This window comes from Elaeis guineensis, chromosome 3 (assembly GCF_000442705.2).
Source record: "Elaeis guineensis isolate ETL-2024a chromosome 3, EG11, whole genome shotgun sequence".
In the NCBI taxonomy this organism is placed as follows: Eukaryota; Viridiplantae; Streptophyta; class Magnoliopsida; order Arecales; family Arecaceae; genus Elaeis; species Elaeis guineensis.
This window is the reverse complement of record NC_025995.2, coordinates 107,405,006-107,419,110: the sequence shown is the minus strand read 5'-3', so window position 1 is coordinate 107,419,110 and position 14,105 is coordinate 107,405,006. Positions and strand designations below refer to the sequence as shown.

Sequence of the window (14,105 nt, the reverse complement as noted above, 5' to 3'; positions counted from 1 at the left end):
TTAATAGATGTTTGTTGTTTTATCTCTTAGTATGTGGTCTAGTTGGAATTATTTTTACAGGCAATTTCTTCTCTTGCAGATTTTGCTCAGCTCAAATCGACTGGCTGAGGCTGAAAGTCTGCAAAGGAAGATTTTGCACATCTTGGAACTTTCAAAGGTTTGCCGTAATATCCTTTTTTGTTTTTAGACTTTTTTAAAGACATTTCCCTTTTGTTATATGTGCATGACAATGAGGTCTAAAACTAACCTCTGAACTTCTTGATTTTCATTTGCTTATGTCTTAATTTTGTGTGATATTTGATAAATCTACGTGGGGCATGATTTATATGTCTTTTTCATAAGGCATTTGTACCTTGCTTAAGCTTTTACTGTAACAGTTTGAATGTTTGAATGACTTACACTGGTGCTTTTGGAAAAAGCTTTTCCCCATGGAGAGTACAATATAACATTAGCATTTTGTGGGGCATTCTGTTTCCTTCCAAATTAATTGGTTGTTATATTAGTCGTTACAGAGGAATCGGTATAAGGCAAGCAATTTCATATATCACCACTTTCCCTTTTCATAAAGATGATGAATTTGGTAATTTCACCTGTGATTACTCACACCAACACCTCTTTTGCAATTCTTTTGTAGTTTATTATATGATTCCTTCCTTCACCATGAATACACATATAAGGATGCATGTTATTGATTAGAAATTCTTTAAGTCCTTATACAAAGCTAATACTTTAGGTTTTCTAAAGGTTTTTTTTTGCACTTCTGATATCCTCTGATTTAGATTTGTAGTCCTTTCAGGGGGAGTTACTTTTGACATTCATTGCATGTGAGCTTTATCTAAACTCTAATTCTTCGTAAACTCAAGTGTTAGTTTTCCTGCTTTTAACATCAACCCTAATGTTTTGCTCATTCTGCACGCATTTTATGCTTATGTTATTTGCTTGGTGCTGTCATCTTTGCATATCTTCTTTCATTCTAATATCTTTACATCAAAGACAATCTTAGAAGAGACCAAAACAACTGAAACAATGTTTCCTAGTTCTGAAAGGACTCTCATCTTACTTATAGTGACCCTAATACTTCATCAAAATTTGATTAAAATGGACTTCTAACCACATTCACAGGCTTCTTGTCTTTTTGTTATACCAATTTATAGAGCTGCTTTTTAGGGATGGGATTCATTGGAAACCGTATTAGCAGCTGAACGCCTAGCCTTGACACTACAAGCTAATGGGAGTTTGCTGGAAGCCCAAGAACTTTTGGAACGGTTGGTTTTTAATATATTCAATTTTATTCGTTTTCTATTACATTGTATGTGTTTGTTGTAATTTAACATGACATGATGGCTTTGCAGATGTCTGGTTGCTAGAAAGGAGATTCTTCCCCCAGCTCATGTGCAGGTTTAATTTCTTATCTTGGTTTAATGTGCTTTTAGTTGATCTTTGATAGAATGTTCTTTGGAATCATCTCTCTCTCTCTCTATCTATCTCTATCTCTTTCTGTGTATATATGTTTGTGTATACATATGGTTAACCAAACCTGGTCCAACTATATATATATATATATACATACAGAATATAGATGCTGTTTTCTGTTTTTTGTATTTTGTGTGTATACAGGTATAGATACCCTCCCCGCTTCCTATATACATGGAGTTTAGACATCCCTTAACAGCGTGTTTGCAAGTTAAATGGAGAGTTTATCCTGAAAGTTGTAGTTATTGGTGAAATTACATCTATACTACTAGACGGTTATGGTCTTTGAATCATTAATGCTTGCTAGAAACTAGAAGCTAGAAATGATGGCCTTTGTTGTGTTTCCTTGGACTTGAGCATTCAATGGCAACTAGATATTAATGGTTTAAAAACCTTAAAATGGGACATTTTGTACTGAATGCACCAGTAGCCAAAAAGCACCTGGTGCTACTTACAAGCATTGCAAGGCTGCACATATTGGCCATAAAAATCTAAGACTGTAGAGAGTAGAGACTTTTTGTGGAAATTGAGATATACAATGAAGTCTCCATTGATGTTTTAGGATACACATCTCAATCTGATACCACTTCAGGTTTGTTAACGAGAAAATGAAGGAGCTAGGCACATAGAAAGTTGTATCACATGTTAAATTGGTGGACTTTGGATCCAGAACCATCAAATGGCTTGTACAAAACTTGAACCTTGATGGCTTTCATGAATGAGCTACTTCTATTGGTCGAAAATCAAGCTACATAATAATGTGATTAGATCATAACAAGATATTTGAGGGTAACAAGGCCTATGGAAACATAAGAGTTGGCTAAGCCCAAAGGCACCAAATCTTAAACACTTGGTGAACCAAGTCAATTAGCAAAGGTGAAAGAAGATCATTAAAATAGTCAAAGCCTCAAAGGAACAAAGTGCTTATAAGCATGTCACACTAAAATAAGGTTAAGAGAAATAGGGTAGTGATGGCAGAAGAACAAATGCTTCCTCAAGGACCAAACAATGAAGGGAATAGCTAAAATGCTTGAATATGGACCTATAGAGGGAAGCTTGAAAATGCAACTGAAGTTATAATTTTTGTGAATAAAAATATTTAAATAGCAAAAAAATGCGCACTTCATATGAAATTGAACACAAATCAAGCAATATGAGTGAAATCTTTTGCCCAGTCGGTTAGACTTGTTGAAATATTCTTCAAAAGTGATGGAAATGAGATCGCTAAGTATTATGAAAAATTTTCACGAAATGGATTCAGATCTTTTCATGTGATAATTTGGTTTGATATTTGTTTAGAAACTTTTTTCTTTAAATCCTAAATAATTTGTTCTCAGACTATTTGACGGAATGAACTATACATAGCAAGGAATTCCGTACCGGCCCAAATTAGCTGGTCACCTTATACCGTACCGGACCGACGGGGAACCAGGACAGTTCGGCCAGTGACACTGGTATACCGGATGAGAGAGAGGAAAAGAGAGGATGAGAAAGAGAGAGAGAGGAGGAGAGGGAGGGAAAGCCCGAGCTGTCGGAGGCCGGCAGTGGCCTGTTGCAGCCACCGAAGGTCTTCCGCGGCCCGATTATCGCTCGATAGGGCTTTTACAAGAGCGAGAAAGAGAGAGAGAGCTTAGAGGGGGGAGCGACGTACCGGAGGACGTGCAGTCGGCGGAAGGGTCGTCGGTGTTTGTCGGATAGTCGTCGTGGCCATCGGATGGCAAAAATTGGGTGGGTGGAGCTGCGGCTGCGGAATAGGAGCTGTCCTGTTCATCGTCCTTTTTAAAAATAAAGATGAATAATGAAGGCGGCAATCGGTTTGCCGATTGCCGGCTTCACTTTGAATTTTTTTTTTAAAAGGCCAAAACAGTGAAGCCGGCAAACTGATTGTTGGCTTCAAGTATTTTAGATTTTTTTAAAAAAAATAGCGGTGAAATAGGGGCATTCATGCCTGTGGCACCGCACGTGCGAAGTGCACCGTCCGACGGCCACGATGGCCAGTCAGAGGCTGTCCGACAGCATCTCCGACGAGTTTTCCTCCCTCTTTTTCTTTCTTCCCCCTTCTGTATTTCTCTCTCTTTCTCTCTCTTTCTTCTCCCGGTTTGCTTTCTTTGCCTTTGTTGGTTCGTGTTGGTACGATGCGGTATGGGGCCGTACCGTACCCTATACTGCTGGCAGGCCAGAACGGCCACTAGTACCGGCATAGCAAACCTTGATACATAGAAGTTATAATTTTACACGTTGAGATTGGAACATGTTAATTGTTGGAAGATCTGACAAGCTTCAAAATGTCAAACAAAAGCCTAAAGGTTATTTGGGATATCGGTGGACTTTATGGTTAGTCACGGTATGGTCATTAGATTTCGACATCCATCCTATGAACTTTGTTTGTGGTATTACTGAATTATTTTTTGCCATGTAGTAGAGCATATTGATTGATGAGTTAAGAAATGTTTCTTGGCCCCATTAATATGCATCTTCAGGAGAAATTACCACTATGTATGTGGTTGGTAGTATACCATGTAATTTGAGTAAACAACACGAGTATATGCTGTGTCTGAACATGCATGAAACATCTCTATACAGTTTTGTGATAGTCCATCTGCTGATGATAGCTGTGCAAACATATGTTATTGAGGGCTGATAGCTCAATGTGTACACCTACAAGATACTATATAAAGTTACATTATATGCACATACATTGTGAGGGTCCGTGTGGGCATATATTTAGTTTTACATTATCTATGCACTGAGTATATCTTGAGTACTTATATAGGGCTAAAGAACCATAATAATGTTTTTTATCTAGCTTTTCTAGGTGAGGTCCGAAGTTGTTATAAATGATATCAGAGTGAACCTAACTTGTGACCTAGTGAACACTGCAGCATGGGCCCATTTGGATTGACTATAGGCTGATCATAGTGTTTGTGATTGGATTTTTGGTACTTGTGATTGACTTTGGATGGATTTGGACCTTTAGCTTGATGAGGATGTCGGGACTTAAATGGGGGGAGTATGTAAGGACCTATGCGAGGGTGTATATTTAGTACCATATTGCCTATGTATTAGATAGATCTTGGGTAATACGGGGCCAAAGAATCTAAATAACACCTTTGCTAGCCTTTTTGGGTGTGGTCCAGCGTTGTTTGAAATTCTCTGTCAGGATCAAGGTTGGTGTGGAATGGTCAAAGGTTGTTGCGAGGTTGCTGATATAGCGCTGGGTAGCTCAAATTTGTTGCTAGGATTGTGGGCGGGCACAAAATTGCTGGTAAAAAAACAGTCCCTCATTTTTCTCCCCTTTTTTTTGAATAGAAATCGGTAATCCCCCTCCCCAATTTTGTTGGTTGGTACACTACACAAGTTGTGCAACAAATATACACATGCATATGTATATATATTATGTATACATTTTGCAAAGGAAAAAAATTATTATGTATTGTTAGTTTATCATTTTATGTTCAAAGGTTAAAAGCACCAATGTTAGAAAAAACAACCTTGGCTGTCAGTCAGTTTCAAGAGAAAATGAAAAGTTTTGGTTTTGATATTCTATCTAGTACTTAAAACAATAGTTGTGTAGAATCCGGGTTACATGCAAGTACTTACCCCTCATGGATTTATGGTGAGACATACAAGGGTTCCTCATATAGATTTTGCAGTCAGTATTGTCATTTGAAGTTTATTGGCTACATGGTACTTCTTGGTTTCATAAGTGTGATAATGATGGCAAATAAGTGCCGAAGATGGTTTAGTATTGAAATATTGTTCTGGCACTTTTACTTCGCTTCTTCTATTTTGTAGTCTAAGAGAATCTTGACATGGTACTCCAAGATAGCACCCCATAACCTACAAGCTGTTCTTCCTACTTGGCAATTAGCACTGTAGTTTTCATGATAAGCACCAATCTCCTTAAACTAAACCAAAGGTTGTCAAATTATGGATTCTATTCCATTTTGTAGATGATTGACATTAAGTTATAATGTTGGTCACAGAATAGTTTCAAACTTCAATAATTGTGTGCTAAAAGCTGATCACATATACTTGTTGGTCAAGTCCAAGTACTTTACCAGTATTAAGAGTGCCTTCTTGTGTAGGACTTCCTCATGTTACTGACCTTTCGTTTAATGGAAGCATGGATCGCTATTTTATCATGTCAAATAAATCCCTAAACCATGCTTATGCTTCGTTCCTTTCTCTTCATGCCTTTTTAAAGGCTATTGCTATCTTCATTAGGTCCTTTTCTAGCTTCTAATATGGTTAAGGTATGTGTTTATTTAGAGAAATTGTGATGAGTACTTTTTGAACCTCAATAATTTTAATTTGTTAATTTTCATATGATCTACGGTATATGCAATTCATTTTTTTAGATAAAATAAGGTATCAATCAAGGTTGGCTGTACTAGTATTGGGATTCCTACAGTTGCTTGGTGGAATGGTATGATATCGTGTTGTGCTGTTCCAGGGCATACCAACAAAGGGAGATTTGGAGAGGGAGGAGATAGAGGCACAGAGAGAGAGAGAGAGAGAGGGACCTTGTCTCGATGAGGGCTTTGGGCTCTCTCTCCCTCTTTCTCGATCTTTTCATCTCTCTCCTTCTCCCTTTCTCTCCCCTCTCCCTTGCCTGATTTTTCAAATCGATGGGCAGAACCATGCTGGTTTGCACTTGGAATGGTTCGGTACACCTCGAATCGGACAATTTAGGGTGATACGATGAACCTTGGTACTGTCAATTGAAGTTGTTAATGGCATGTGGCCCTACTTTGTTTGGATCTGGATTACTTTTGTTCCCTTTGGTTCAGGGATGAGAAATAGTGGAACAGGAATAGTTATTCTTCGAATCATTCCTGCTTTCATTTTGCTAAAATTCATGAAATTGCACTAGGCTAATGATGTCTTCTCTATAAAAAAGGATGCAGCAATAAAAGAGGGTCTTGCTCCAAGAATAAAGTTATTCAAGTTAGCTCCAGGAATAAAGTTATTTGAGCTCTTCATTCAAATAGTTATTCCAGGAACAGACAAGGTTGACCAGAATAACTTATTCTTGCCTTTTTTAACCTGTTTGGAGACCAAATATACCCTTAGATACTATATGAAGATGGAGTTGTTCATCCTAATTAATGTATTGTACTAAATTGACGTACTTTATGTGGATATGTTACCTCTTGGTTTCGGTACAAGGAATTCACAGATGGCTAGGCACTGTTACAACAAGCAATTCAAATCATTTTGGATTGTCTTCTAAGTTTCCATAGGAAAAATTATGTCAATTAAGTAAAGAAGTGGAAAAGACATTTACGTATTTTTTTATCTGCTGATGATAATTTTCTTGGATTTATTAATTCGATATACAAGATTAAACATTTATGCCTTAAAAATTTTGTATGTTGTAGGTGGCTGCAAACATGCTTCATTTGGCAAGAATAGCTATGCTCAACTCTAAGCAACTATGGAAGATGAAAAGTTCTAAAGCAAAGAGTGAACTTGAAAAAGCAAAACTTCTTATAGACAACTCAATCAGGTTTATGCTATTGCCTTTTATATTTTTTACTTGATGATGGATCTATAGAATAGTTTGACCCACATTTAAATTCGTTCGTTGTCGAGGCAGAAATAGGATAGGACAAAGCTGCTTCTTTTGGTTTACATGCATATTAAACAAGGATAATGGACAGTTGCTCAAGTTGACAGCTGAGTAAATTCTTCTGAATGAAAGCATTTTATTGATTTCATTTTCTACATGAATGACCTTTTCCATTTTTACTTTTTGAAAGAGGACTTAATCTAGGATTTTTACACTTGTAATTTTCGTAGGACATACGCATCTATATTGTTGATAATTTAGATCTATTCAGTCTATAATATTACTTCAGTTTACTCCAAGTTTCGCCAAACTGGTACCGGAGGTTGTGTTGCTTGGCGATCAGTTCAGTATGGGTCAAGTCCATACCTTGCCATTCCAGGGTGTACTGAAATAAGGAGAGGGAGAGGAGCGGGGAAGAGGGGAAGGAGAGGAGGAAGGGGACACAGAATGGTTACTCATTATGTGATAAAATTGTCTTAATTGGGGTTTAACTGTTGGTGCCAGTGGGCATGCCGGCCATGGGTGGCACATGCAGTGCTGTGCCAGAATAAAAAAAGAACTTACACCCTTGGTTTTTTAAGAAAAATGGTTTAAAAAGGATCAATATGTGCTGTGTCTGGTGCCAGAAATGGTTCGGCACAATATGTGGAGAAAAAGGCTGTTTGACAGCGACCAGTATAGGCCAACACGTAAAAGATGTGATCTTGATGTCTTCTTTCACTTCTCATCTCTTTTTCCTCCTTTTCTTTAGTGCTCAATTTGGACATTTGAATGGATCTCACTGGATTTATAAGATTTTAGCATTATAATGAAGCTAAATGGAAGCTAGTGTGCAGAGAGGTGTGGGAACTGATAGTGCTTAGGTAGAAGGTGGGTGCATGGGCAGATGGCAATGTAGTTTTGAAAAAGAAATATTAAAGATAAGTAGGCTTTATTTTCCATTATTTCTAGGTGCCCTATTAATGACAAACCTTAATTTGTGATTTTCCAAATCCTTTATCACAAATAATTGAAATCTTTCCTCCTCTTCTAGACCATTAACAAGGATTTAGGCACCTCTTCTGACCCGAGCTTAGTAGGTTCAGTGCTTATATCATCTCAACGTGTTTTTCGGTTGCCCTGTCATCATGCAATTGTTCTTACATTTTCACTAATATACTCATTTCTTGGTCTGTCCTTTCAAATTTTACCATAGACAACTTCATGTTCTCATGATTATTACATCCATCTTGTTTGCTTGGGCCCTCTTTAATGCCAAAGTTTCGAATGATGGGAAAGAGCGGGCCAGAGTATTTTCTTGTCAAACCATGCCATTAGTTGCTTCAGGAATGGGAATTAGCAAAGCTGACTGCAGACAGTTTGGAGAAGGCTAAGTGCCTAGAATTACAATGATATTTTAGTTGATATGGATGTTCGAATAACATCCAGAATCACCTTTCCTTTTTACCTACTCACCTCTTATGTTGTTAGTTTTATCTTCATTATCTTTCTGTTCTGTTGTTTGCCGTTGTTTGGTATGAACCTGGTTAGTTTATGGTATTTCTTGGCGATCAACTTTAAATGTAACCTTAATTTCATTTCAAACTACATAATTTGTGAAAAAGCATGCGTTCATGGTATACTCTTTCAGTGTTCGCTACCAGTTCACCAATGATTGGTGTAAACAGATTAGAGCTTAGTGGACCCTTAGTTGAAATCTAACATGATCAACTTTGCCACTTACCTCTTTATAGCTACTCCTATTTTCTTGTCGCTGCCTTAACATGCATGACTTTGAACTATTTCAATTTATTGTTTTTGCAACCTTTCTTCGTTATGCCCACCTCTTATTAGTTATTACTCTTATTATATCAAGAAATCAAATACCATCGGAACAGGATGGTACCACCATCCTTCTGATGGAAAACTAGCATCTGTAGCACCCTTGGGACATCAGAACTGATTAGACCGGTCCGGGCTGTACCAACAGTCCATACTGGTTGGTACCAGCAGTCCATACCAACACCATAGTCATTGCTTTTCATTTTTATTTATTCTGAGAGTTTAGGCACATACCAACCATACCAAAATTGTATGTTGTGGGACAAAACTGATACAGGGTCTGATATAGCTGTATTCAAAACCTTGTACCATTTGCTCTCCAAGTTGATAAATACCGTGTGCAGATTCTTTTCCTCTTCTAATCTTCACCTATCGAAGAAGTGATAGCCTTACTTTTGATCTGTTTGGGCAAAAAACATACCAGTTTACGAAGGTGGTTGTCATTTTGCTTGGTCAGTGCTCTATCAACTCCTCCCTTGGCTTCATAGTTTGGCTCGTAAATTAGTTGCTCACTAATTTATGAAAGATGAAACTGCTTGAGAGAAATGTTTCTCATATTTTGGAGCTGTGTTATCAGATTTTTCTGCTACAATGAAGAACGAATTGAGTTAGCATTCAGCTCATCACCTGGTATGTAGGGATTGAATGCTTTTAAGAGCTTAAATTTGCTCTAGAAAGCTAGAAAAGCAGGCAAAAAAAAAGGGATCAAATTTCTGACCCTGGTAAATATTATTGATATTGTAGTGGACTATGTTCGGCCAGTAGAGGACCCACTTTTCAGATATGCATAAACTCATGTTTAATTTCGGGGAAGATAATTGATTTTTAGCTTTTTTTTTTTTTTTTTTTCCATCATGTGAATGGCTGTTTGCTGTAAACTGTACAATCTTCTGATTAAATTTCTCTTTGATTGACTGTTTGAGTTAAAGGATGGGAATAAAGAGGTTTGGCCCAACCTCCAATATTTTTCTTGAAATCTGACTGCCTTTGGGATCCACAAAATGACATCATGTCGATCAAATTTATCCATTTCTAAAGTTGTTTGATCACAGGGAAAAGAGATTATAGGTACAAGTTAATGCATATGTAAGCTAAAATTGAACATATGCATGCATCAATTGAGAATCATTTTACTAGAGTGAGCTGTTTTTTGGAGTAGTTGAGAATTGAGATTGTAATGTTCAAATTGCAGGACACATCCATGTAGCTTTTGAGACATGTTCTCAATGGCAACCTTCTTCCTGGATAATCATAAGAAGGTGATTTAGACACTGAAAGTTAAATAGTAAAATGTAAAACTAAAGTTTACTATCTAAATACTAAAAATTGGGGCAACCGTCAAGGTTTTTAGGTTGTAATTAGTGATGTTGGAAGATTTATCATCATGTGAGTTGTGTAACATTTTTTCTTGAATAACATACGAAAGTGATCTAGATACCGAAGGAGATATTAAAATTAAAGTTTATCATCTAAATACTAATAACGCCCTATTTGGGATTGTTGTTAGTAGTAGAGCTTTTGGAAGTATAGCTTTTACAGAAAGTTGTTTGTTGTTTGGTAACTACATTTTTAAAGTATTGTGAAATTTTAACATTTGCTTGGTAACTAAACTGAGAAAGTGCTTTTAGTATGATATAATGATAATAAAGGACATTGCATAGTACTGTATTGTGGAGTATAATATAATGTAATGTTACATATTAAAATATTATTAGCATTGTTTAATCTCTATAATCTTTATCTTTAAATAGATTATTCTCTGCCAACTTGTATTAGTAGGTATGTGTTTAAGTGAGTCTGCAGCATATTTATTCTATTTCTCAAAGTATTATTTCTGTTTATCGTTCCTTTATAGGATGGCTAAGGCTGTTTTGGACCATCCAACAAAGAACAGAAATAGCCTTCAAAGTAATAATGCCCATACTGACATAGAGAAGGATCAGCATGTAGCTCTGATCATACTGGTTAGTTTCTGTTGCACTATATAATCTAATGAATTGATTTATTGTTGACTGGTTTTTGTTATAACGTCAACTGAAAATTGTTAGCCAACAAAACTCAACTCTTTTGTGATGTACTTATCACACTGGTCAATATTTTACTTATCACACTGGCCAACTCTTTTTCTTTTAATTCAATTTGGTTATATAATTTGTATTCACTAGTTTTATTGATGATTAAGGGATAAGACTGATGTGTGTGTTTGCCTAGTTGATAGGCTTCACACTCAAGTACAGACTCACTAGACAAAGAGGGGATCATTTGATGAAGAATACAAAGTGAAGGGTGTCTCAGATGAGCATGCCATTGAAGAGTAGAAACATCATGAATAGAGGCAGATGCGGCAGCAATAGATTGAGGTGGAGAGCTCCTAAAGTCATCGAAGTAGTAGAATCCTTTCTCACGGCCTCCACCAATCATCCTCTTCATCTTGAAATCCTGAAAGACATAAGAATAAGAAAAAGGTCACACTACATCCTAGAGATTTAGTCAGTTGGCTCATAGATAATAAGCTAATAGAAAATTTAGAAACAAGAAGAATAGAGGGTAAGGTTAAGGAAGATGACAAAGAGATGTCACCACATCCAGTTACAACCGAGGTAGACCCATCAGCAAGATACATAGATTGATGAGTAAGACTAGGTTGAACAGAAGAAAACAGATTCTTTCTATCTGTCATATGTGAAGAGGCCCTTGGGTTAATGATCTAGTTTGATGAAGATGGTGTAGCATATAGACCAGTTGTATCTGAGTGGGCAACTATCGCTGAAGAATTTTGAGAGATGGACATTTGAGTCTGAAGTTCCTGAACAATCTTGTGTATTTTCTGCTTGGTGACATAGCGGGAGATGGCCCTGTAGAGTTATTAACTGCAGCTGTGTAGCCACCAGAAGAGCCAGGGAAGTCCCCCTTAGCAACAGGATTTGCCCAAGAGGGTTTTCCATGTAATTTTCAGTAGTTGTCAACTGTATGATTATTTCGATGACAATGAGAGCAGACACGGGTTGTTCCATTAGACCTATCTCAGCCTTTGCCTCTTCCACCTCTACCACGTGAGAAAGTTGATCCGGCAAGTGCAACATTTTCTCATGAAGGAAAGGATAGAACAAAGGATAATTTTTCTTGATCTTTAGCTACTTGCTGTAATCTAGCAAAGGCTTTATTTATAGACGGAATAGAAGATTCAGCCAAGATCTGATCTCTGATAGAGTGTAATTCTGGATTCAATTCATGCAGAAAAATAGATATACACAGTTCGGATCTCTATTGTTTTAACTGTTCCGACTTGCTGATTAGAGGTTGATAAAGATTTAATTCATAGTAATGATTTTGATGTGCTAAAATAATCAGTTAAGGGTCGTCTCCTTGCAAGTTGCTGAATACTTTTTTATATAGATCAAAAATTTTGCTCTGATTCTTTTCTTGAGCAAAAGTTATTTTTAGATCTTGTCACAAGGATTTAGCGGTGTCATAGAACATAAAAGAGGCAACAATATTCTGTTTCATGCTATTTCAAAGCTAGATAATTATCTGATCATGCTCTTTCCTCCATTTTTTCTAGGTTGGATGACTAATGTCTGGAGAATCATCATAGATATAGTCGAGTATGTTTTTAGCACTCAAAAATTTCTCCACGGTCTTTAGACCATAGTAAAAAATTTGATATCCCAGTAAGCTTACTAGTTGTAATCTGAGATATATCGTGTTGTTGGGTAAATGGCTCAATGATAGGCGAAATAGTTTTGTCGTCGGCCATGGTACTCACAATAGAGATCAATAAACCAACAATAAATACATCATAAGTCAAAGAGCTCCACTTGGGGTCAGAAAAATGGCTGTGGAATCAGGAACAAGAGAAAAAGAGAATACACGAGGCACAAGATCTGAGCAGATGAGCAACAACTTGATACCATAACTTGAGATGCTTGATCAAAAGTAAGCGAGTAGAGAGTTGTTGATGATTAAAGAAGTCATCTTATCTACGAAAAAGGACTCAGGATCTAGGGTTTGTGATGCTGGTTTGATAAAGACAGCAGCAAAGATGGAAGAACTCTACCTTCAGATTAGAACAACTTGTGTGCTTGAAGAGGACAAGAGCAAAGAAAATAGGAGAGAAAAGATTAGGTGCAGCAACAGGGGAGTGATCTCTTGTTCTTGTTCTCTTGTTTAGGCAGCAGCGGTGGCAGCGGTACTGGCTGCAGCAGGTAGCAGCGGCAGCAGCAGGTGGGTAGCAGCAGCAGCAGGTGGGCAGCGGCAGTAGCTAGGGAGAGGAGGAGAAGTTAGGGTTTGGAAGAAAGGGAGAGAAAGGGGGCGGCAGCTAGGCTAGGGAGAGAGAGAGGTATCTAGGGTTTGGTGAATCCGCTCTGATACCATATTGAAAGTAATTGGCCACCTTGATTTAGCTATTAGACCAAGGGGCTTTATATAATAAGCATACAAAAGACAACTTCCTAAATTACCCTTGTTACAATACTAGCACAAAACAACTAATCAAGGGTAAGATAGGTAAAGTAAATAAAGCAACATAAAATAACTAAAATAACTAAGTCTCAACAATACTTACCATGTTTATGGAACCTGGTTGTATGAATATTGAAACTACAGCATTTTCAGCATCAATATACTTACCATGTTTACGGAACCTGATTGTATATACATTTGTATGTAGCTGCAATCTCTTGATGCTGTTGGCCTTTTGGAAGTTACAAAGCATGAAATACTGGAAACAAAGGTCTGTTTCTTAGTGCTTCTTCTTTCTTATGAGAAAAAGAAAATCTTATTGGATAGTTGCTATTGTATCTAATGTTTTATTTCTTGTAAGTTCTTGTGCTTGGGCGATGGGTCTTATTTTCTGAGCGGGATATGGTCCCTGGCTTTTATAAGGCTGCATACCTGGGGCTTTGTTTCATCTGGGCCACATTTGGTTTCCTCTCTGCAGCCTGTCTCCATACAATGGTGGTTGGGAGGCACATGCATGTGGTGGCCATGGAGACCACTTTTTAAAATAGTAGATATTGACTTTCTAGTTTTCAAGAATCTGAAAGTTGGATTGTGCTCAAGCATTATATGCATGTAATGTTCTCCCCCCCACCTCCCACCACCCCAACACACAAGCACACACACACAAAGGGGAACTAATTGCTATGGTATCTTGATTACAAAACTCTGATGTCTCCAAATAGATATTTAATGTCCAGATAGTGAAACACTTGATTTTCTGTCAAAAACTGAAGTG

General features: G+C 37.3%; 1 protein-coding gene across 5 annotated transcripts in view; it reads left to right on the top strand.

Annotated features, from left to right (window-relative positions):
- Positions 1–14,105, top strand: part of LOC105041106 (uncharacterized) — a 29,203-nt gene that overhangs the window by 12,517 nt on the left and 2,581 nt on the right. For 4 of the 5 annotated variants that reach the window (XM_073254288.1, XM_073254287.1, XM_010917913.4 and 1 more), the window contains 6 exons: positions 80–157; positions 1,168–1,265; positions 1,353–1,398; positions 6,858–6,985; positions 10,725–10,833; positions 13,539–13,601. In XM_073254288.1, coding sequence (XP_073110389.1) covers positions 80–157; positions 1,168–1,265; positions 1,353–1,398; positions 6,858–6,985; positions 10,725–10,833; positions 13,539–13,601 — 522 coding nt within the window. The remainder of the gene's footprint in view (positions 1–79; positions 158–1,167; positions 1,266–1,352; positions 1,399–6,857; positions 6,986–10,724; positions 10,834–13,538; positions 13,602–14,105) is intronic. The other variant, XM_010917916.4, reaches the window with a different exon arrangement.